Source organism: Oryctolagus cuniculus, chromosome 1 (assembly GCF_964237555.1).
Source record: "Oryctolagus cuniculus chromosome 1, mOryCun1.1, whole genome shotgun sequence".
In the NCBI taxonomy this organism is placed as follows: Eukaryota; Metazoa; Chordata; class Mammalia; order Lagomorpha; family Leporidae; genus Oryctolagus; species Oryctolagus cuniculus.
In genome coordinates, this window is record NC_091432.1 from 183,731,952 (window position 1) to 183,755,339 (window position 23,388).

A 23,388-nucleotide genomic window follows, 5' to 3' on the forward strand; every position below is an offset into this window, starting at 1 on the left:
TGGGTAGTTTTGCCCACCAGGGGACATTAAGGAATGTCTGGAGACATTTTTGATTGTTGTGACTACGGGGAATGCTACTAGCATTTAATGCGTAGAGGTCAGGGTTGCTGCCAAACTTCCTATAGGACAACCCCTCACAGTAAATAATTAGCTGGCACAAAATGTGAACAGTGCAAAGACTGAGAAACTCTCATGCATGAAAATTGTACAATTAAGTTTACTGAATTAGAAAAACCATCTACTTCATTACTTAAGTATAGGCTTTGTGAATGAGTATTATTTTATATGTGCATTCACATACCAATTTGATGAATCTTAAGGAACAATCTGGTATTTGCTTCATTATGCTTAAAAATATTAAAACAAAATTTTGGTAATTTTAATTGATTTCAGCTTAGTTGCATTCACTTGAAAAAGTGAAATATTTGTAATCAAATGCTAATCAACAGGAAGATTCAGTGTTCTCGTTTTGTCTTTCCTCTCTCCAAGGTTTTCAGCTTCTTGGAATCAAATATTGTATATTATTTCCTATGATCTACCTCTTGGATATGCCAAAATCAGTTACCTGGAAAAGTTAATTATCTGTATGTGTGAATCAGTGGTTAATCCGGATAATCTCTATCCTACATTTTACTTAATGTCAGTTTTAGGGCTTAGATATTAAATAGAACCTGCTGATTCCCATAGCCTGCAAGCAGTCCTTTAGTTTCATGCAATGAAACTAGAGCAGTTCTCTCAAGCTGGATGGACAAGAAGCAAAATTATTGTAGCATTGTTTGCCTTATGTACATCATTTCTAAGTGTTCCTTAAAATTACCATTTCTTATTTGTGTTGATTTGATTTGGACAAAACTATATGGTTTAAAAAGGAGATAAATCTTTAGCATTTTTTTTTTAAAGGGTGGGAGGTGGGAAGCTGAAGGAGATAGTTTGTAAGGGAAGAATATTGAAAACCACTTCAGTGCTTTATAATCACACAAGAACTTTGTGGTAACTTATTGGATTTTTTTCTTAAATAGTCAGAAATGCTACCATTCACTGAATGGTAGCATATGCAAAGCTCCTTATAGCAATATGGCTCTTATAGTAGAAAAATCCATTACAAATAATTGCAACTGTTCTTTCCTTTTTATTTGGAGGATTTGATTGAAAATGACCTACTGAACTTTCAAGTTAAGAAGTTCCTCTGATGTGACATACTGGAGAGGCTTTTGGGATTTGTTATATTTGTTTGTTAATATCTGTGGCAACAGAGTGGAAGCATATTCTAGATAAAGTTTAAGTGCCAAAGAATTTGGAATTTGGAAACTAGATTTTGATAGTACTTTTGAGTTTTTGGCATAAGAAGTTGTTTGGAAAGATCCCTTTGCAATGATTGTAATCTGATCAGCCAGAAATAGCCTATGCTTTAAAAAACAGGAGGCTGCCCGTATGTGAGGTTAGTGCATGATATATTAGGCGAGGTTGAGAAGAAAATAAAGAAATAGTAATAGTACCCAGAAGCTGTGTGACAGTGTCAGAGAGGTGTCTAATATGAATGTTTACATGTGGTAGGTCTACTGTATTATTCTGTTTTTTTTTGTGTGTGTGTGTGTGTTTTTTTTTTTTTTAAATCAGAACATTACCCACTCCATCACTCCATACCCTTCTGAGTGGATTTTATTTGTAATGGTTCTCAACCCTGGAAATACATTGGAATTTCCTGTAGGGTTTGTAAAATTGCTAGTTCATGAACTCCATTTTTAGCAGTTCCAAGATAACTAAGGCCTGGGCATTGATACTAGGAGCCCTTCTGATAATGTACCAAGTAGGCAAGCAGGACATCAGGATTTCTTGCAGGACTATTTGTTAGGTCTGGGCTAGATCTTGAGAATTTTGCGTTCCTAACAAGTTCCTGTGTGATGCTGATGTTGCTATAAGGTGACCAAATCTTGAGAGCCACCAGAAAGGCAGTCTTAGAAAATCATTTGGGTATAACTGATGATCTAACTTTTCTTTTAAGAAGATACAGCTAGCAATTCATTCTCCTTCCTTCCTTTCTTTCTTAAAATTTTATTAATTGGGCCGGCGCCGCAGCTCACTAGGCTAAGTCCTCCACCTAGCGGCGCCGGCACACCGGGTTCTAGTCCCGGTTGGGGCGCCGGATTCTGTCCCGGTTGCCCCTCTTCCAAGCCAGCTCTCTGCTGTGGCCAGGGAGTGCAGTGGAGGATGGCCCAGGTGCTTGGGCCCTGCACCCCATGGGAGACCAGGAGAAGCACCTGGCTCCTGGCTCCTGCCATCGGATCAGCGCGGTGCGCCGGCCGCAGCGCGCCGGCCGCGGCGGCCATTGGAGGGTGAACCAACGGCAAAGGAAGACCTTTTTCTCTGTCTCTCTCTCTCTCACTGTCCACTCTGCCTGTCAAAAAAAAAATTTTTTTTTTATTAATTGAGAGAGGGAGGGAGGGAGAAGGGGTTAGGAAGAGAGAGAGGGAGATAATGAATACTGAATACTGAATCTAGATCTCCCTTGTAGGTGGCAGGATCTAGCTACTTGAAGCCTGCTGCCTCCCAGGGTCTGCGTTAGCAGGAAAGGATGGAGTCAGGAGCCTGGTTGAGAATCCAACCCAAGTATTCCATTGTGGGAGCACCCTAACTGCTAGGCAAAATCTCCACCCTAATTCTTTAATATTGCTGGAGAGATATAGTTGCCTTAAAATTAAGTTTAAATAATAGCTTTATGTGTACAATTTCTTTTATGATAAAAAGATTGATATTGCTTTATTTCTGGAATTCTTTTTTACAATGAGGATTTAAAATTTTCTTTAACAATCTCGAAGGAAAAACCCACATTAATGGTAACTAAAAACCTTGGATAGTATTTCATAGTTTAAACAGCTGATGAATTCACAACCATTATTAGGCTTTTGAGCTATTTTGAATGATTACTGTTCTTTTTAAAATTTTATTTTATCTCTATTCTTTGAGAATCTTTCAGATTTCAGATTTTGGGTTTTACATAGGTTTTTTTTTTTTTTTTTTTTTTAAGATATCTTAATGGAATTTGCCCAAGTAAATTGGTCATTCCCATTCAACATAAATTTCAAACATTTAGTCTGGATGGGTAGTTTTTGAATAAGGGAGGAATTTTTTCTTTCATGCTTAATATGCCAGGGGAACTAGAACCATGCACTGAAAAGAATGGACTAGTGGGAGCAAAGAGGGAGATATAATGCTTAATCATTAGAGCAATGTTAGAAGAAGTGGAAACTTCCAAGCTTGGAAAGAAGAGCAGCAGAAGGAGGAGGTGGCCTGTGCCCTCTGGGAATGAAGGCATTAAAGTGGGGATTGATTTGAGAGAGGCTATTGGATTTAGGAGACTGGCCAGAATCATAGAGCAATTAAATGGCAGAAACCATTCTCCCGAGATCCAGGCTCCATTTTCCTGTCTGTAAAACAGGTACAAGGGCAGGGGTAAGGGGAGTTATTTTTAATGAGCCAGTTCTGTGACAAATGTAGCAAGTGATAGTTGTGTGACAGTTTTGAGTCCTGGAAAGTCTTTAGATGATGTTAGCTCTTTTGCTGCTGTATTTGTACATATTTGAGAATGTGGGGTCCTGAAATGATAGCTTCCAATGTGACTTTCTGTGTTTTTCAGAAGCCATCCTCAGCCTCTGATCACTGTGCTTGAACACAGACCTGATTGCTGGCCAGTCCTTTTGCAGCAACTGACAGCTTTTTTCCAGCAGTGCCCTGAAAGGTAATATAAAATAAAATAATGGAGGGGAGACAGAATGGTTTTTGCTGATTTTAAAGCTTTTTTTCAAACTGCTTTGTTTGTAATGTTTCCTCATGAAGAAATGTCCTCTAGTAGGTGGTAGTTTTCCTTTTTCCCTTTTTAATAATAAGAGGAAAAAAACCTGATTCATTGGTGGTTGAAATGTTGAATATGAGAAAAGCTATTATTAAGAAAGTTAAGCATCAGTGGTAGGAAAGCTGGCCAGCGGTACTCAGTATGCTTCTACATAGTACATATATAAGGTGTATTTTTCTTTCCAGAAATTGATAAGTGAGTTAATACCTCCATTACAGTCAGTTGGGCTCAAGTAGTACTCTACTAAGTGAGATCAGATATTCATCATATTGCACTTTAGCTTCATCAAGGCCAACTGATGGTTCTCAAAGCTGCTCCCCTTTCTCCTGTTCTTACTGTCATGGCACTAGTTAAGATCCTTATCATTTCTTGCTGTGGTTGTACCATCTGTTCCTGACTGGTTTCTGCCTCCAATCTTGTTCTGTTGAAATTCATTCTCTAATCATCCATCAGAGTTGTATATCAACAGAACAAATCTTGTATCATTCCTTTGCTTAAATCTTTACAGCACTCGTTTTTAAACCATGTTTGCAGTGTATGGGGCTAAGCATGAGGAATGTACCTACTTCTGGTCTGTTTTCATAGAACTTACTTCTTGATATCTTATGGAAGCCTTATATCAGGAATTTAAAAAGGTTTGGTTTCTGAAACACTTTGAAACTTCTTGGACTAAAAGATAAGATCTAACATGTCATGTTAGTATTCATCCAAGATATTGTCCTTACCTTTCTTACCAGTTTAATATTCTGTTATGTTCATCTCACAGTTTATGCTGTGGTAGAATGCTGATTTGCTTTTGGTTCTACACAGCAAACAGTGCTGTTCTGTTTTCTCCCTGCTTTTGGGTTTTGGTATCTGTTTTATTGAAACTTAGCCTGGGTCTGTGCTGTGGCGCAGTGGGTTAACTCCCTTGCCTGAAGTGCTGGCATCCCATACGGGTGCTGGTTTGAGGCCCAGCTGCACCACTTCCAATCCCATTCTCTGCTGTGGCCTGGGAGGGCAGTGGAGGATGGCCCAAGTCTTTGGGCCCCTGCACCCGTGTGAGAGACCTGGAAGAAGTCCTGGCTTCTGGCTTCGGATTGGTGCAGCTCCAGCCATTGCGGCCAACTGGGGAATGAACCATCGGATGGAAGACCTCTCTCTCTCTCCCTCTCCTCTCTCTGTGTAACTGTGACTTTCAAATAAATAAATAAATCTTTAAAATAAAAAAAGGAAACTTACCCTACTACCTTCCTAATTTGTTTCTACATCTCTAATTCAGCATTCTCAGCCCCTAGGAAGTTTTTGCTTACTACAGGATGGACATGGCATCTTCCTTTCATGTTCTCTTATTAACTTGTGGTGTCATTTCTAAGATTATTATTTTTCTATTAACTGTGAAACTTTTGAGACTTGGGTATTGCTTGAGTTACATGCACCTCCCCAGCTGTGTTCATATTTTGTTGTTCTTGAAGGTTTTATAGTGTCCTAGAAATACCATTCCTTAGAACACCATTTCTGAGTTGGCATGTAATTTCAAATTTGTGGAATTTTTAGGTGAGAGGTATTGCTGCAGGAAGTTCTAAAGAGATACAAGGGACTGTATAAGACTGTGTGGCTTGTGAGCAACAGAAATTTGTTTCTTACAATTTGAGGGCTAGGAAGTTCGCGATCCAGGGACTGGTAGATTTGGTGTCTAGTGAAGGCCCCCTTTGTGGTTATCAGGGGGCTGTCATTTCACTGTGTCCCTGTATGGTAGAAGGGACAAGGAACTTCTCTTGGGTCTGTTTTATAATCCCATTAATCCCATTCCAAAGGGCTTAATCATGTTCCAAAGGTCCCACCTCCAATACCATATGCATTTCAAGGGGGAACAAATACTGAGTCAATAGCACCTGGACTCAGTTGCCAGTGAGAGAACTTGGATGCATTAGCCCAAAAGTGAACATCATCTTCCTTTCAACCTCATCTACATTTGTAGATTTTTAAAGATGTTCATATTTCCCAAGTACATGTCTATTCACCTCTGTGAGAAACAGAAAAACCTCAAGCAAACCTACAAAAACATTTGTTTAATGAAATTTCTCTCTGTTGGTAAATAGACTGAGATACTTTATAAAAGATGCTACTGCCACGCCACTATGTTATTAAACTTGTTTTCAGGGTAATTCTTAAGAATATATCTCCTTTCAAATAACTTTGTTAGTCAACAAGTGACAAATGCATTGTTTATTTTCATCTCAGTAGAATATTCTGTTGGGACTTACAAGTCATTCTGATGGAGCTTATCCAGATATTCACAGGACAAAAAGTTTTAGTTGATTTCGGTTTATTTACTGATAAGCTGCCATTGACTCAATCTTTTCACTGATATTTTCAGATATTGGAGTATACTATTTGGAGCCATTTGAAAGTTTTGTATTTATCTGTATGGAATAATTTTAGACACCTTACTTCTACTTTTTTACTGGGGGATTTTTCTTTACAGGGTGAAATTGATAATTCTGGTTGTGTTTTCTAGCAGGTTATTTGTTTCCTAAGATTTAATTTTATAGTTAGTTACATAGAAGTTGTTTAGAAGGTAATGCAGGCACATTGATACTTTAATAACTATGTGAATAGTGATTCATGATAATAGAAGGAAGCAAAATGTTGTGAAGATATTCTATATTCTGGTTCTTAAGAATTGTTTATTAAACTAGTTTATATTAATTTTTAATAGTAATCAGTTATCCTGAAATGACAGTATCCCTCCATGCTAGATGTTTTTTGACATTTTGGAAATTAAGTTCTGCATTCATTTCTTGAGGCTTGTGATGTTGGGACTCCATTTAATTTAAAGGACTAAGAATTATATGAACTGACAGTTGTTACTAGGGACTTCAGGCCTGCCTATATGAAGGTTATCTAGTCTAACATGTACTTTTTCACCTGACAGCAACATTAAATTACCTGCTCAAGGTGACATGGTAAGTTACTAGTGGAGTTGGGCCTAAAGCCCATTTTTTTTTGACTCATTCTAGGTCTTTTTCCATTACTTTTCCTTTAGGAGTGAATGTAAATATAAAAGACTTGTATGTAGACAATTGGTTACATTTTTAAGCATTCTTTTCTTTCTTTCTTCCTCTTTCTTTCCTTTCTTTTCTTTTTCTCTCTCTTTCTTTCTTTGTTTCCTTCCTTCCTTTGTTTCCTTCTTTCCTTTTAAGATTTTTTATTTATTTGAAAGGAAGAGTTACAGAGAGAGGAGGAGAAACAGAGAGGGAGAGAGAGAGGGGGATCTTCCCTCTGCTGGTTCACTTCCCAAATGGCTGCTATAGCCGAGCAGAACTTCATCCAGGTCTCCTATGTGGGTGCCGTGGGCCAAGCACTGGGACCAGCTCCTGCTGCCTTCCCTGCTGTAGCAGCAAGGAGCTGGATTGAAAGCAGAGCAGCTGGACCTTGAACTGTTGCTCAACTGGGATGCCAGCATTTCAGGCGGAGGCCCAACCTGCTATGCCACAGTGCCAGCCCCGAAAATGTATTGCTTTACGTGAACCATGCATTTTACTTTCAGGATCTCAAATTGGAAGAACACTGAGATGTTCTAGTGTACATAGCTATTCATGATATATTTGTGGATGCTCTTGACATCTGAATAGTATTTATTCTCTGGAGAATACATTATTAGAGAAAGACAGTGAAACAATATTTCTTATATCTATTTTCTGAAAAGTTTCACTCCATATTCCAATACATACATGCATTATCTGATTCTTTCATTCATGGAGCTAGTTTCCTAAAGTGGATGGTGTGATAAAATATATGTATTTATGAACTTCAAAGTCCTTCTTTTGAATTTTATAGATTGTATAGGTATTTATACTTATGGTGAAAAAAAATCATTTAAACTGAGCTTCATGAGAGTAGGAACTTACTGTACATTTGTTTCTAGCTTTCTTTACAACATTTAAACGAGTGATTACTATACTGCAAATGGTCAATAAATTGACCAGTGAATTTTCTATGAATAAATGAGTGCATAAAATTAAATCTTATTGATATATTTTAAATTTACATTATTGTTGAGTGTTTTAAACTCACATTACTGTGAAATCTATGGTATTATAAAATTATATTGGCAAGCATAATTAAAATGCTATTTCTTCCATGCAGTAGTATTTTTTTCTTGTATTTACATACCTAGATTAAAATTTAACTTATAAATTAGGAACAGTAAGAGATTAACAACAGTAATTTACAATGTATTTTAGCAATCTCAGCATACTTTTTTTCCTTTTTTAATAAGTTTAGAAGTTCCAAACTTTTCACTTAATACAAGCACTTTTTGGCTTCTCTTTGGCATCTCTGAATTGCCAGCATTATTTCTCTTGTACTTTGGGGGCCATTATTAGATAAAAGGTAAGTTCCTTGAAAATTAGCACTGTGATACTCTGTACTGTGATGGTGGATCTGGGCAGAATAGGACAGGGCAGTGTGAGATTACCTCATACTGTGCAGAATGATTTATAACTTGTGAATTGTTTATTTCTGGAATATTTTTGGACCAACGTTGGCCATGGGAAACCACAGAAAATGAAGCCATTGATAAAGGAGATACTATGTATATTAACTGTCAGAATTGTCTTGAGATTTTTTTCTAGATTTGTTTTATAGGTCCTCACCTGTAGAGTTTTTCTAAAATGCGTTTCTGTGTTGTACTCCCAGAGAGGAGATCTTGACATCTATAATTTAAAAAGGATTCTCAGATGATTTTGGTGTTTATCTGAGACTTCCTTGAGAGCTGGATGCTGTTCTGTTGCTCAGTTGAAGACCTTTGTCTCCTGGGCATCTTGCTTATGGGCTCCCAGTGTTGAGTCATGTTTTCCAGTGCACAAAGAAGTGTTTAGCATTCTTCTAGGTAGGTTAGAGTGGAATAGAAAATCATAAAAGTTGAATCTGGTGGTAGGGTAGTATATGATATGACATGAGCTATAAGTTGGTATACTTATTTGCTTGGTTATGTGTTTAACTCAGTGACTGGCTAATGTATTACATGATTTGCAGGTCAGAAGCTTCATGTATGCAAATAATGGCACCATTTCTGTGGTATCTATATTGTGAACCATCCCAGCTAGAAGAATATGCTAAACTCCGACAAGCCCTGCTAAAAGTCTTATTTCAACCCCGGGTTCTTTGTGACAAAGAGCAGCCATCGATATTGGAACAACAGATTCTTCAGCTGTGTTGTGACATGCTTCCATGTTTGCAGGTAAAATCTTTGTTCCTTCTTGACTAGCATCTGCATAGTGATTGTTATTGTCATATACAAAGTAGTTCTAGAACCCACGTGATTTGACAAACACAGATACAATCCTGGCTCTAGAAATGCATGCAATCTTTTAGAGAAGATGAAGGAACCGAATCAAGAGTTAAAACTAATATGTATAAGTACTGTTAACTAAATTCACAGAAATGTGATTCAACATTGTGCATTTTTTGATTGGTAGGAATTAAAACTTTTTTCGTTGAAGAAAGATTTATCAAGTAAGCTTCTCTTTGTGCTAGACACTTGGAGAGTACAGGACAAAAAGACCTTTTTGTGCCAATTTAAAGAAAAATGAAGGAAGGAGGGTGGGAGGAAGTGATGGAGGAAGGGAATATCATTATATTCTTAGAATTCTACCTACAAAGCACATTGAATCTGTAAAAAACTAATTAAAATTAAAATAATAATAATAAAAATACTGGATCAGTGTTATGGCAGAGCAGGTTAATCCACCCCTTGGACACCCACATTCCATATTGGATTGTCTGCAGTTGTTTCCTGCCTCAGCCTCCCCTTCTGATCCAACTTTCTGCACATACATCAGGGAAGCAGCAGATGATGGCTCAAGTATTTGGGTCCCTACCACCTGCATGGAAGACCCAGATGAAGTTCCTGGCTCCTGGCATTGCCTGGCCTTATTCTAGCAGTCAGTGTATTTGGGGAATGTCTCTTTGCCTTTTTAATAAATAAACATGAATAAATATTAAAAAAAAAAAAAGAAAGAGAAGTATGTCTGTGTGCAGATACAGCAGTGAGGATGCAAAGCTTGACCAGCTGATTGTTGGCTGGGTTCCTGTTTCCATGTGTCCCCTAAGGACGGATGCCATTGTCCCCATGAAACCTGTTCCTGAGAGCCCACAGTATAGTAAATAAGTTAAGACAAGTTTATTAAATCTTAAAATTCAAAGTATATGGATGGAAAGTGAGTAACAGAGGTGTTAATAAAGTGCTGAAGCGTTTTGGGGGTAAGGGTTGGGAGAGAAATTTTAAATAAAAGTTTTTTTTTTGTTGTTAGTATGTTGTGATTTTAGTGTAGTGATTCTGTTATCTTGATATCCCATAATTAGGTTTAGTTGTTTGGCTGGGATCCAAGCATCATGCAGCTTAGCTTTTGGAGGGAATCTGAGAATATATTTCATAGTGATCATTTGAGGTCACAGTTGACCTGCTTTAACTTTGTGTTAGCAAGGAGTGACTAGAGTGAGTCTTCCCTTTGTGACTCATAAATACGCTTTCTTGTAATCAAGGCAGAGAAAAGTTAATTAAAATGAATTCTCCTGTGGCATTTTCGAAAGGTTTGTTTTGTATAGGAAATAAAGCAACATATAGGTAGAGCATCTTGAACTGGGGTATATGTTTTACACTGTGCCTGAATTACCTGTTCTGTGCTCTTTGGTAAATGTATGCTTTCATCTTTAAGGACCTGTATTGACAAGCCTATATACTTCTAGAAATGAGATCTGAAGAATATTTCTGGGAATCTGGCTTTTTGATATAACTGAGATATGAAAAAAGGGACAAATTATCCAAAATTAGTGACATAGAAACATTCAATTACTTAACAAATTTGTTTTACTAGAATGAAGAACCTGAGAATTGGAAGTGGTCTTGGTAGCAATGTAAGCCAGTTTCCCACTCATTGCAGATGTTTTTAATGCTGTATAAAAGATGACTATCTATGACTAGTTGAATATTTTAGTGATAGGAATCATACTATTTTGCAAAGCAACCATATTTTCTGCCTGTACTTTTCATTGACTTTCCTTTTTCTAATTATCCATTAGCTTTTATTCTTCTCAGAACAAAATAAAAATACCCCATCTGCATCCTATCTTGTCTTGTTTTTCTCTCTTCTTTCCTGCCCATTCTTCTCTCTCTCCATCATTGTCATTCAGTTTCCATGTGAAATGGTTTCCAGACTTTTCTTAGTCCTTTGCCAGGACCTCTAGTTTATTACTGCTCAGAATGTGCTGCTATGAAATATTATTCTTAGAGTTGAATACAGAACTGACTCATACTGAGCACCAGGATAGAATCATATTTAATTGAAAAGAAAATGTTTTAGAAATACTCATGCCAACCGATTGCTTACTATGAAGGTGTGGTTAGTGAAATTCATATTTTGATTTCTTTACCAATTGCTTTTCTGTTTTATGTTTGTGGAATTCTCTTTTTCATTTTAATTATGACTCTTGTCATTTCACATGGACTTCATCTATTTATGCATAAAGATAGAACATTACATCAAAATTAGTCTTGTTAAGAATTTTATAATGTGGGGCCGGCGCTGTGGTGCAGTGGATTAAAGCCCCAGCCTGCTGTACGGGCATCCCATGTGGATACCGGTTCGAGTCCCGGCTGCTCCACTTCTGACCCAGCTCTCTGCTATGGCCTGCGAAAGCAGTGCAGGATAGCACAGGCCTTGGGTCCCTGCACCTGCGAGCGAGATCCGGAAGAAGCTCCTGGCTCCTGGTTTCGGATTGGCTCAGCTTGGGCCATTGTGGCCATTTGAGGAGTGAATCAGTGGATAGGAGACCTCTCTCCCTCTCTTTCTCTCTCTCTTTCTCTCTCTTTTTGTGTGTATAACTCTTTGAAATCAATGAAATAAATCTTATAAAAATTTTTTGTAATGATAAAGATCAGAACGCCTTTAATGGTAACTTTCTGACATTGTCTTTTGAATATATATATATATATATATATATTTGACAGGCAGAGTCAGACAGAGAGAGAGAGAGACAGACAGAAAGGTTTTCCTTTTGTTGGTTCACCCCCCAAATGGCTGCTACAGCCGGCGTGCTGCCGCCAGCGCACTATACCGATCCAAAGCCAGGAGCCAGGTGCTTCCTCCTGGTCTCCCATGTGGGTGCAGGGCCCAAGCACTTGGGCCATCCTCCACTGCCTTTCCAGGCCACAGCAGAGAGCTGGACTGGAAGAGGAGCAACCAGGACAGAATCTGGTGCCCCAACCAGGACTAGAACCTGGGGTGCTGGCGCCACAGGTGGAGGATTAGCCTAGTGAGCCGTGGCGCCAGCCTGAATATATTTTTTTATTATGGAAAATTTCAAGTATATACAAAATACACTAAAGTAAATATATTGTCAAATAAACATTTGACTTTATTTTTTTTCTTTAGAGATTTATTTATTTATTTGAAAGTCAGAGTTAGACAGAGAAGGAGAGGCAGAGAGAGAGAGTGGTCTTCCATCTGCTGGTTCACTCCCCAGTTGGCTGCAATGGCTGGAGCTGTGCTGATGTGAAGCCAGGAGCCAGGAGCTTCTTCGGGGTCTGCCACATGGGTGCAGGGGCCCAAGGACTTGGGCCATCTTCTACTGCTTTTCCAGGCCGTAGCAGAGAGCTGGATCGGAAGTAGAGAAGTCTGGACTTGAACCAGTGCCCATAGGGGATTCTGGCACTGCAGGTGGAGGCTTTACCCACTACGCTACAGTGCCAGCCCCTTTATTTGGTTTTAAATGTCTCTTTTCTTGGTGCGCTTTTGACTTTCCCACTATATGAAGGTATATAAGAAATTTATGGGAAATGAAATTAAAAGAAAAGTATGTTTCGTGCAAATGTTTTTAAAAGATTTATTTATTTATTTAAAGCCAGAAAGAGAGAGAGGGAGGGAGGGAGGGAGGGAGGTAGATATTTTCCATCCACTGATTCACTCATCAAATGGCTGCAACGGTTTGGGCTGGGCCAGGCTGAAACTAGGAGCTAGGAACCCTATCCAAGTCTCTTTGATAGGTGGTCCAAGCACTTGGGTCATTTTTTTTTTTTTTTTTTAGATTTATTTTATTTATTTGACAGAGTTAGACACACAGAGAGAAGGAGAGGCAGAGAGAGAGAGAGAGAGAGAGAGAGGAGAGAGAGGGAGGCTGGGCTTCCATCTGCTGGTTCACTCCCCAATTGGCTGCAATGGCCAGAGCTGCGCGGATCCAAAGCCAGGAGCCAGAACTTTTTCTAGGTCTCCCATGTGGGTGCAGAGGCCCAAGGACTTGGGCCATCCTCCACTGCTTTCCCAGGCCATAGCAGAGAGCTGGATTGTAAGTGGAGCCACTGGGACTCGAACAGGTGCCCTATGGGATGCTGGCACTGCAGGCAGTTGTCGCTCCCCCTCTTCGTGGAGGAGCAACACAGGACCCTGCGCTGTTCTTTCGTCTGCTCGGCCCTCCCCGGGTTTGCTGCTGGTTCTTCCCGGGTTGGCTACTATCCCTTCCACCTCCGTGGAAGGGCAGATCCCCCTGGCCACATTCCCCACTTCCGCAGGGGAGCAGCACACCGCCGGCCGGCTCTCTCGGGGGCTGCACAGGTGTTCCTTCAGATGTTCCCCCCAGATGTTCCCCATAGATGTTCCTGGAGCATGCCGTCTCTCTCCTCCTTTATAGTCCTCTTCCACCAATCCCAACTCGGCTGCCCACACGCCGAGTACGCTGCTCTCCTCCAATCAGGAGCAAGTCCTACAGTTTATTGGTTGAACTGGAGGCAGCTGCGTAGAAGCTGTTTTCTTCTCTCCCAGCGCCATATTGTGGGAGAGCAGATGCATAGAATAAGTCTTAATTCCAGTAACAGTCTAGTCCGGGTTGCTCCCCACAGGCAGTGGCTTTACTCACTATGCCACAGTGCCAGCTTGGGCTTTTCTACTGGCTTCCCATGTGCATTAGCAGGGAGCTGGATTGGAAGTGGAGCAGCTAGGACTTGAACCAGCACTTCAATATGGGATGCTGACCTTGCAGGCAGCAGCTTAACCTGCCTGCTGCCACAACGCTGACTCCTGATGTAAAACTTTGAAATCCAAGCATATGAATGATCTTCAGGAGGTTTGTGTAAAATACAAATTATGATGAAATATGCATCCATTTAAAAAAGGCCTTGTTCCCATTTAAAAAAGGAAATTACATTTTCCATGAACTTTTTGAAGTACTCTTGTATATTTATTTGTAAGAGAGTAAGATAATTAACTATTAGACTGTTTATATATCATTTTTATAATGATATTTTCTGCCATTTCTTCTCTTGTTATTTTAGTATCTCTTTTTCTGCTATTTGCTAAGAATTATTTTTTCTCTCCATGTATATCTGATAGTCATTTTGCGTTAGTATGGTAATAACCACTGGTGAAAGAAAGGTATACCTGGTCAACTGTAGGCTTCCTTCTTGATGAATTTAATGGATGCAAGGCTCCTGATTGAAGCAGATTGTTCATTGTTTGTAATCTCTGGAAAATGCCAATGTGTCTTTTAGCAGGACCATATCTTTATACTAACTCCAGAATTTTGATCAGAACAGCTGGATTTGAATTGAGCTTTTCAGGGGCACCCAAGTCCTTCCTAATACATCAGCCTCTGGAGAAGATACCCTATTGTTTGAATAGGTCAAGTGTGGACATGATGTTACTTAAGGCTGTCTGAGCAGGTCTCCTGCAGGAGAAGGGTTTAGTAGTGTGTCAGAATAGCCTTCTGACCCTGAACTACCAGCTATCTTTGCTGGAACTGCAGAAAGGAGAATTTATTTGGAGAACTCAAAACCAGCTTTAATTAATTTCACCCAACATCTTGACAATGTCAATGTAATTTGTCTTAAGACATCTGCTTGTAGAGAAGCTAGAAAAATAGATGAAAAAAATTTTTGCCAGGCATTAGCAACAAAAATAGTGACAAAATGAAGATGAAGAGTTGTATGATTTAACCTTCATTGAGTTATGGTAACTTTCTTTATCTCCTTTAAGACTTTTTGGTGTAGAGAAAAAGTAATTTATGTTAAAAGCTGCTTGTATGGCTTATCCTTTGATTTGCATGTTATTTTAATATTGAATAATGACATTTTTAAACAGATGAAAGATTTGATACAGACAACTGAAGTGATGGTGTTTATTGAAGAATTATATTTAAGCCTTTTGCGTCATCCTGTTTTCTGGAAAATTCATCTTGCTCAGCTGACCCTTCAACTGCTGTGTGTCTGTGAAGTCAGCTTACAGATAACTGGGGAATGCTCTTCTTTCATTCGCCTTTTAGAGCACAGTGTTGAAGTTTTGAAGGAGGTAAGGATAGTAAGAAAATTTAATGTATAGCTATCACTTAAATGAGTCTTGGTAACTGGAGGACTATTTATTGCTATTTATGACTATTTATTGTATATTACAGATGATTTGATCTAATACCATTATATCATACTACTAATAATATAACCTACTACAAAAATAAGAAGCATCAGATATTCTTTGGAGCATCAGTTAAGGATCTGCTTCTGTTTTTTTTTTTTTCCTTCATTTATCCATTTATAACACAAGTACTATATGTCAGGGTTCTATAGATTACATAGATGAAAAGGATGCATTTGATGACCTCAAGAGGCTTATAGACATGCAAATGAGTAATGATGAGTAATCATAGTATATAAGATCAATACTTTTATAGGTATATATTTAAAGATAATGGGAATACAAGTTAACGGAAGCAGAGTATGAGTTGGAAACTCAAGATTGAATAGGAGCTTGCTGGTACAGTCTCCAGGTTGGGAAGGGTGTTCCTGCTGGGCAAACAGCATGTGTCCGAAAACACAATTGTGAGAGAACAGGCAGGCACAACCTGTTCAGATAATTAGAGTTTGTGGAGTGGTTAAGGAGGGGGAAAGACTGGGTCTGTTTTCCATGCCGCACACGAGTTCATCTTTTATCTTCTAGGCAGTGTTGTGTTGTTAAGAGTCTTTTAGCAGAGAGCTGTCTTTATATTTTGTGTGTGGAAGATCATTTTTGTGAGAAAGTAGAGGAGGGTTTGAGGAGGGCAACACCAATAGAGCAAAATTGACAAGTGTCTTAGGTAGGCCTGCCATAACAAAATACCACAGACTGGGTACAGCAACAGAAATTTATTTCTCATAGTTCTGGAATCTGAGAAGTCCAAGGTCAGGGTGTTGGATTCCTGGTTTGGGCTGTATTCCTGGTTTGCAGGTGGTTTCCTGCCTTCTTACTGTGTCATAGTATGGTAGAGTTGTATGTGAGCTCCATGATGTTTCTTCTTACAGGGACACTGACTGAGCTGGATTAGGGCCCCCTTCTTATGACTTCATTTAACCTCAAGTACAACCTTTCTCCATATACAGTCACTTTGAGGGTTACTCTTTCATTTATTTTCTTCTAGAAAGCTTTTATTTAATGAATACAAGTTTCATAGGTACAGCTTTAGGAATATAGCGGTTCTTCCCATACCCATCCTTCCATCCACACTCCCATCCCACTTCCTACTCCCTCTCCCATCCCATCCCATTCTTAAGATTCATTTTTAATAATCTTTACATACAGAAGAGAAACTCTATACTAAGTAAAGATTTCAACAGTTTGCACCCACACAGACACACAAAGGATAAAGAACTGTTTGAAGGTAAGTTTTATAGTTAATTCTCATAGTACAACTCATTAAGGACAGAGGTCCTATATGGAGAGTAAGTGCACAATGACTCCTGTTGTTGATTTAACAATTGACATTCTTTTTTTTTTTTTTTTTTTTTTTTTGACAGGCAGAGTGGATAGTGAGAGAGAGAGAGACAGAGAGAAAGGTCTTCCTTTTGCTGTTGGTTCACCCTCAATGGCCGCCACGGCTGGTGTGCGGCGGCCGCACCGCGCTGATCCGAAGGCAGGAGCCAGGTGCTTCTTCTGGTCTCCCATGCAGGTGCAGGGCCCAAGCACTTGGGCCATCCTCCACTGCCTTCCCGGGCCACAGCAGAGAGCTGGCCTGGAAGAGGGGCAACCGGGACAGAATCCGGCGCCCCGACCGGGACTAGAACCCTGGGTGCCAGTGCCACAAGGTGGAGGATTAGCCTAGTGAACTGTGGCATCAGCCAACAATTGACATTCTTATTTATGATGTCAGTGATCACCCGAGGCTCTTGTCATGAGCCACCGACAATATGGAAGCCTTTTGATTCCACAAACTACATCAGTATTTAGACAGGGCCATAAGCAAAGTGGAAAGTTCTCTCCTCCCTTCAGGGAAAAGTATATCCTTCTTTGATGGCCTATTCTTTCCACTGGGATCTCACTGACAAAGACCCTTCATGTAGATCATTTTTTGCCATAATGTCGTGGCTTTCCATGCCTGAAATACTCTCATGGGCTTTGCAGCCAGATCTGAATGCCTTAGGGCTGATTCTGAAGTCAGAGTGCTATTTAGAGTGTTTGTCATTCTATGAGTCTGCTGTGTGGCCTGCTTCCTATGTTGTATCATTTTCCCCTTTTTAATTCTATCTATTGTTATTACCAGACACTTGGTCTTATATATGTGATCCCTTTGACACTTATTCCTATCTATATGATCGGTTACACACTTAATATGACCACTTTAACATGTAAGATGGTGTTAGTACCACCCAGCTTAATGGGATTTGGAGTCCCATAGCAAGTTTTTAGCTTTACCCTTAGGAGTAGGTCCGTGGGAATGTGTGCCGAACTGTAAAGCTCCTCCCTCAGTTACTCTTATTCTTATTGGGATCTCTTTTCAATTGAATTTAAATATCTGTGAACAATTCTGAATTAAGTAAAGCATTCAACCAATGGTATTAAGTAGAAAAAGAAAATAGTAAAAAAAATAAAATAATAAACTTTTCTTCGACACTCAAGACAAGGGCTGTTCAAGTCATTGCTTCTCATAGTGTCAGTTTCACTTCTACAGGTTCCTTTTTAGGTGGTCTGTTTGTTGTCACATATCAGAGAGAACATGTGGTATTTGTCCCTTTGGGACTGGCTTATTTCACTAAGTATATTGTTTTCCAGATTTATCCATTTTGTTGCAATTTATCAGATTTTTTTTACCACTGTGTAGTATTCCATAGAGTACATATCTCATACTTTCTTTATCCAGTCTCCCGTTGATGGGCATTTAGGTTGATTCCATGTCTTAGGTATTATGAATTGACTTGCAATAAACATGGAGGTGCAGATAGCTCTTTTATTTGCTGATTTCATTTCCCTTGGGTAAATTCCCAGGAGTAGGATGGCTGGGTCACATTGTAGTACTGTATTTAGATTTCTGAGGTATCTCCAGGCTGTCTTCCATTGTGGCTTTACCAGTTTGCATTCCCAACACAGTGGCTTAGGGTATCTTTTTTTCCCACATCCTCTTCAGCATTTGTTTGTTGATTTCTGTCTGAAAGCCATATTAACCAGGGTGAATTGAAACCTCATTGTGGTTTTGATTTGCATTTCCCTGATGACAAGTGTTCCTGAGCATTTTTTCATGTGTCTGTTGGCCATTTGGATTTCTTCTTCTGAAAAATGTCTGTTTAAGTCCATAGCCCATTTCTTAACTGGATTGTTTGTTTTGTTGTTATAGAGTTTCTTAATCTCTTTGTAGATTCTGGTTGTTAATCCTTTATCATTTGTACAGTTTGCAAAAAATTTCTCCCATTCTGTCAATTGCCTCCTCACTTTCCTGTTTCTTTTGTGTTACAGAAACTTCTCAATTTGAAGTAATTCTATTTGTTAATTTTGGCTTTGACTGCCTGCACCTCTGGGTATTTTCCAAGAACTCTTTGCCTGTGCCAAATTCTTGCAGGTTTTTTCCAATGTTTTCTAATAATTTGATGGAGTTGGGTCATACATTTAGATCTTTAATGCATGTTGAGTGGATTCTTGTGTAAGGTGTAAGGTAAGGATCTTGCTTCATACTTTTGCATATGGAGATCCAGTTTTCCCAGGACCATTTGTTGAAGAGACTGTCCATGCTCCAGGGATTGGAGGTAGTTCTTTTTTAAATGTCTGGTAAAATTCAGCAGTGAAGCCATCTGGTCCTGGGCTTTTCTTGGTTGAGAGGACTTTTATTACTGATTCAATTTCTGTCTTTGTTATGGGTCTGTTTAGGTTTTCAGTGTTTTCATGGCTCAAAATAGGTAGGCTGTATGTGTCCAGGAAGCTATCCATTTCTTCTGGGTTTCTCAGTTTGTTGGCATACATAGTACTTTGTAGTAATTTCTGATTTTTTAAAATTTCTGTGGTGTCATTTGTTACATTTCCTTCTTCATCTCTGATATAATCGATTTGGGTTTTCACTCTCCTTTTTTTTGGTCAGTTAGGCCAATATTGTATCAATTTTGTTTATGTTTTCAAAAAACCAGCTCTTCATTTTTTTTGCTCTTTTATAATTTTTTTTGGATTCAATTTTGTTTATTTCTTCTCTAATTTTAATTATTTCTTTTCTCCTACTAGTTTTAGGTTTGGTTTGTTGTGGTTTTTCTTGATCTTTGAGATGCATTGATAGCTCATGTATTTGTTGCTTTCCAATTTCTTAATTCACGCACCTATTGCTATAAGCCTTTCTCTTAACACTGCTTTTGTTGCATCCCATAAGTTTTGATATGTTGTGGTGTCGTCTTCATTTGTTTCTCGAAATTTTTTGATTTCTCCTATGACCAACTGTTCATTCAGGAGCATGTTGTTCAGTCTCCATGTGTTTGCATACGCTCTAGAGATTCCTGAGTTGCTGATTTCCAGGTTCATTCTGTGTGGTCCGAGAAGATGCATGGTATTTCGATTTTTTTGAATTTGCTCAGACTTGCTTTATGGCCTAGTATGTGGTCAGTCATAGAGAATGTTCCATGTACTGCTGAGAAGCATGTGTATTCTGCAACTGTAGGATGAAAAGTTCTGTAGATTTCTATTAGGTCCATTTGGTCCATAGTGTCATTTAAATCTGCTGTTTGCTTGTTGATTTTCTGTCTGGTTGATCTATCCATTGCTTAAAGTGGAGTATTGAAGTCCCCCAGTACTATTGTATTGGAGTATAAGTCTCCCTTTAAGTCCCTTAACATTTCTCTTAAATAACCAGGTGCCCTGTAATTAGGGGCATGTACATTTATAATAGTAACATCTTCCTGTTGAATTGATCCTTTGATCATTACATAGTGCCCTTCTTTGTCTCTATTAACAGTTTTTGTGTTAAAGTCTATTGTATCTGATATTAAGATAGCTACATCAGCTCTTTTTTGGTTTCTGTTGGCATGGAATATCTTTTTTCATGCCTGCATCTTTGTTTTTGAAATGTGTTTCTTGTAGGCAGAAAGTAGATGGGTTTTGTTTTTTAATCCATTCACCCAGTCTGTGTCTTTTAACTGGGGTTTGAGGCCATTTACTTTCAAAGTGACTATTGATAAGTAATGAGTTTGCCTTGTCATTTTTTCAAAAGAATTTCTATTTTTTTTTTTACAATTTTTTTTTTGACAGGCAGAGTTAGACAGTGAGAGAGAGAGACAGAGAAAAAGGTCTTCCTTCCATTGGTTCACCCCCCAAATGGCTGCTATGGCCAGCACGCTGCGCCGATCCAAAGCCAGGAGCCAGGTGCTTCCTCCTGGTCTCCCATGCGGGTACAGGGCCCAAGCACTTGGGCCATCCTCCACTGCCTTCCCGGGCCACAGCAGAGAGCTGGCCTGGAAGAGGAGCAACCGGGACAGAATCCGGCGCCCCGACCGAGACTAGAACCCAGGGTGCCGGCACTGCAGGCGGAGGATTAGCCAAGTGAGCCATGGTGCCGGCCAAGAATTCTTATTTTTAAGTTTGAATTTCCTTTGAGCTTTTACTGTGATATTTTCTTCCTTTAGCTTTTTTCATTGTGATGACCATGTTTCTGAGTTTCTGTATGCCACACATCTTTAAGCATCTTTTGTAGGGCTGGATGAGTGTTAACAAATTCTTTAAATTTATGTTTGATATGGAAGTTCTTTATTTCAACTTCATTAATAAATGAGAGCTTTGCAGGGTACAATATTCTGGGATGATAGTTTTTTTTTCTCTTATGATTTGGACAATTCTTCCTAGCCTGTAGGTTTCTGATGAGAGTCTGCTGTGAGTCTAATTGAAGATTCTCTGAAAGTAATCTGGCATTTCTCTCATGCACATTTTAGAATCTTCTCTTTATCTCATGCACATTTTAGAATCTTCTCTTTATGTTTTACTATGGTGAGTTTGATTACAATGTGTCGTGCTGAGGATGTTTCCTGGTTATGTCTATTAGGAGTTCTGTGTGTTTCCTGTCCTTGTATGTCCCTTTCTTTCTCCAAACTAGGGAAATTTTCTGTTATTATTTCACTAAAAAGGCCTTCTAATCCCTTCTCTCTTACCATGCCTTTAGGAACTCCTAGAACCTGTATATTGGGTCTTTTTATAGTATCCTGTAGATTCCCAGCAGTGTTTTTTAGTTTTCTAATTTCCTCTTCTTGTCTTTGGTTTGACTGTATAATTTCTTGTGCTTCATCTTCTGTCTGATATTCTCTCTTCTGCCTCAACAATTCTGTTTTTAAGGCTTTTCACTGCATTTTTTATTTGTCATTGAATTCTTGATTTCATTTGGATTTCTCTTTAAGATCTCAATTTCATGGGAGAAATTTTCTTTCATGTCCTATAAGAATTTTAGTAATTCATGCCTGTGCTTCTGATTTTTTCTATGTAATCTTATAATCAATTTTTTGAATTCCGTTTCTTGTATTTCTTCCATCTCATCATCTTCACAATGTAGTATTGAAGTGTCGTATTCTTTTGGGGGCATCATGTTGTCTTCCTTATTCTTGTTTCTTGAATTGTTGCTTTTGTCGGCATTTGTGGAGAAATTTGTTGATTTTTTCTTTTTTTTTTTCTTTTTTTGCTGTGGCAGCTTTTATCTTTGTACTATGATTCTGTAGATAAGTGGAATGTCTGCTTTCAGTGTATCTCTAGAGGCCTGTAGTGGGTGTGGCCAGAGAGCTCTGTTCAGTTCTCCAGGGATAAGGGTGTGCCTAAGGTGACATACCCAGTTTTGGGTTGGTAAAATCTCTCTCTCTCTCTTTAATCATAAGGGAGGTATATTCTTCACAGCTGAGCTCCTCTCCTCCATGGAGACCAGCGCCTGAGAGCTAGCCACACTGGGTATAATATTTGTCTGCTCTTTCCCAAAGACCACAACAGAGGATCTTTGCAGTCCTCAGTGTAAGTTCAGTTTCCCCAGCAATGTCTCTCACCAACAAACCAGGATACCCTGAACATGTGGTGTCTCCCACTGTGACTGCCCAAAGTCCCAGTCACACCATGAGTCCTCCCACACACCCTCAGTTTTTTTCACAGTCCCGGTACAGAAGCCTCATACAGTCATAAGCTCCTAGCCTCCTGTTAGTTCTCCCCATCAGAGTCAGGGTCTCCACTTGTCTGGTTTTTGGTCACAGACACGAGCTGGTACAGGTGTTACATATGTCCAAAATGGCACCCACTCTTTTGGCATGTTACAGGATGCCGTTGTCTTGTTAATTTATTTTTTTTTTCTCCTCTAGTTTGGCTGGTACACTATCTCCCACGGGGCTCCAAGTTGGCTTCCCTCTAGGCTCTTCCTGCAGCTTTTTTGCTGGTGGCTTGGGCTGCTGTGATCTGGTCTCACCTCACTTTCCAATGCTGGTGTGTAGGCTCTGGGCTGCTGGAGTCCTGAGCTATGGGCACACACCCTCCATGTAGGTCCACCATGTCCTTCTAATTTCAGCAGAGTTTCCTCTGCCGTTTTCTCCCTAACTCTTCTCTGAGACTACACTCTCTCCACTCTCTTTAAACTGTCTTCTTCTGGGCTAGAGCAGTAAGGTCCCTCCCTACTCTTCCATCTTGAATTGGTGCTTTTGTTTTTCAGCATTTGTGGAGAAATTTGTTGATTTTTTCTTTCTTTTCTTTTTTTTTTTTTTACAGTGCCCCCCCATAACTTCCCTCCCACCCACATCACTTCCATCTCCCACTCCCTGTCCCGTCCCATTCACATCAAAATTCATTTTCAATTATCTTTATATTCAGAAGATCAATTTAGTATATATTAAGTAAAGATTTCAACAGTTTGCACCCACACAGAAACACAAAGTGTAAAGTACTGTTTGAATACTAGTTATAGCATTAATTCGCATAGTACAACACATTAAGGACAGAGATCCTACATGGGGAGTAAGTGCACAGTGACTCCTGTTGTTGACTTAACAATTGACACTCTTGGCTGGCGCTGCAGCTCAATAGGCTAATCCTCCACCTAGCGGCACTGGCACACCGGGTTCTAGTCCCGGTCGGGGCGCCAGATTCTTTGCCGGCTGGCCCTCTTCCAGGCTCTCTGCTGTGGCCCGGGAGTGCAGTGGAGGATGGCCCAAGTGCTTGGGCCCTGCACTCGCATGGGAGACCAGGAGAAGCACCTGGCTCCTGCCATCGGATCAGTGCGGTGCGCCAGCCGCAGCACGCTGGCCGCGGTGGCCATTGGAGGGTGAACCAACGACAAAA

The 23,388-nt window shown here is 39.5% G+C and overlaps 1 protein-coding gene across 3 annotated transcripts in view; it reads left to right on the top strand.

The window, feature by feature from the left end:
* Positions 1–23,388, top strand: part of FOCAD (focadhesin) — a 381,367-nt gene that overhangs the window by 74,588 nt on the left and 283,391 nt on the right. For 2 of the 3 annotated variants that reach the window (XM_002708074.5, XM_017340978.3), the window contains exons 6-8: positions 3,635–3,736; positions 8,873–9,077; positions 14,968–15,174. In XM_002708074.5, coding sequence (XP_002708120.1) covers positions 3,635–3,736; positions 8,873–9,077; positions 14,968–15,174 — 514 coding nt within the window. The remainder of the gene's footprint in view (positions 1–3,634; positions 3,737–8,872; positions 9,078–14,967; positions 15,175–23,388) is intronic. The other variant, XM_017340982.3, reaches the window with a different exon arrangement.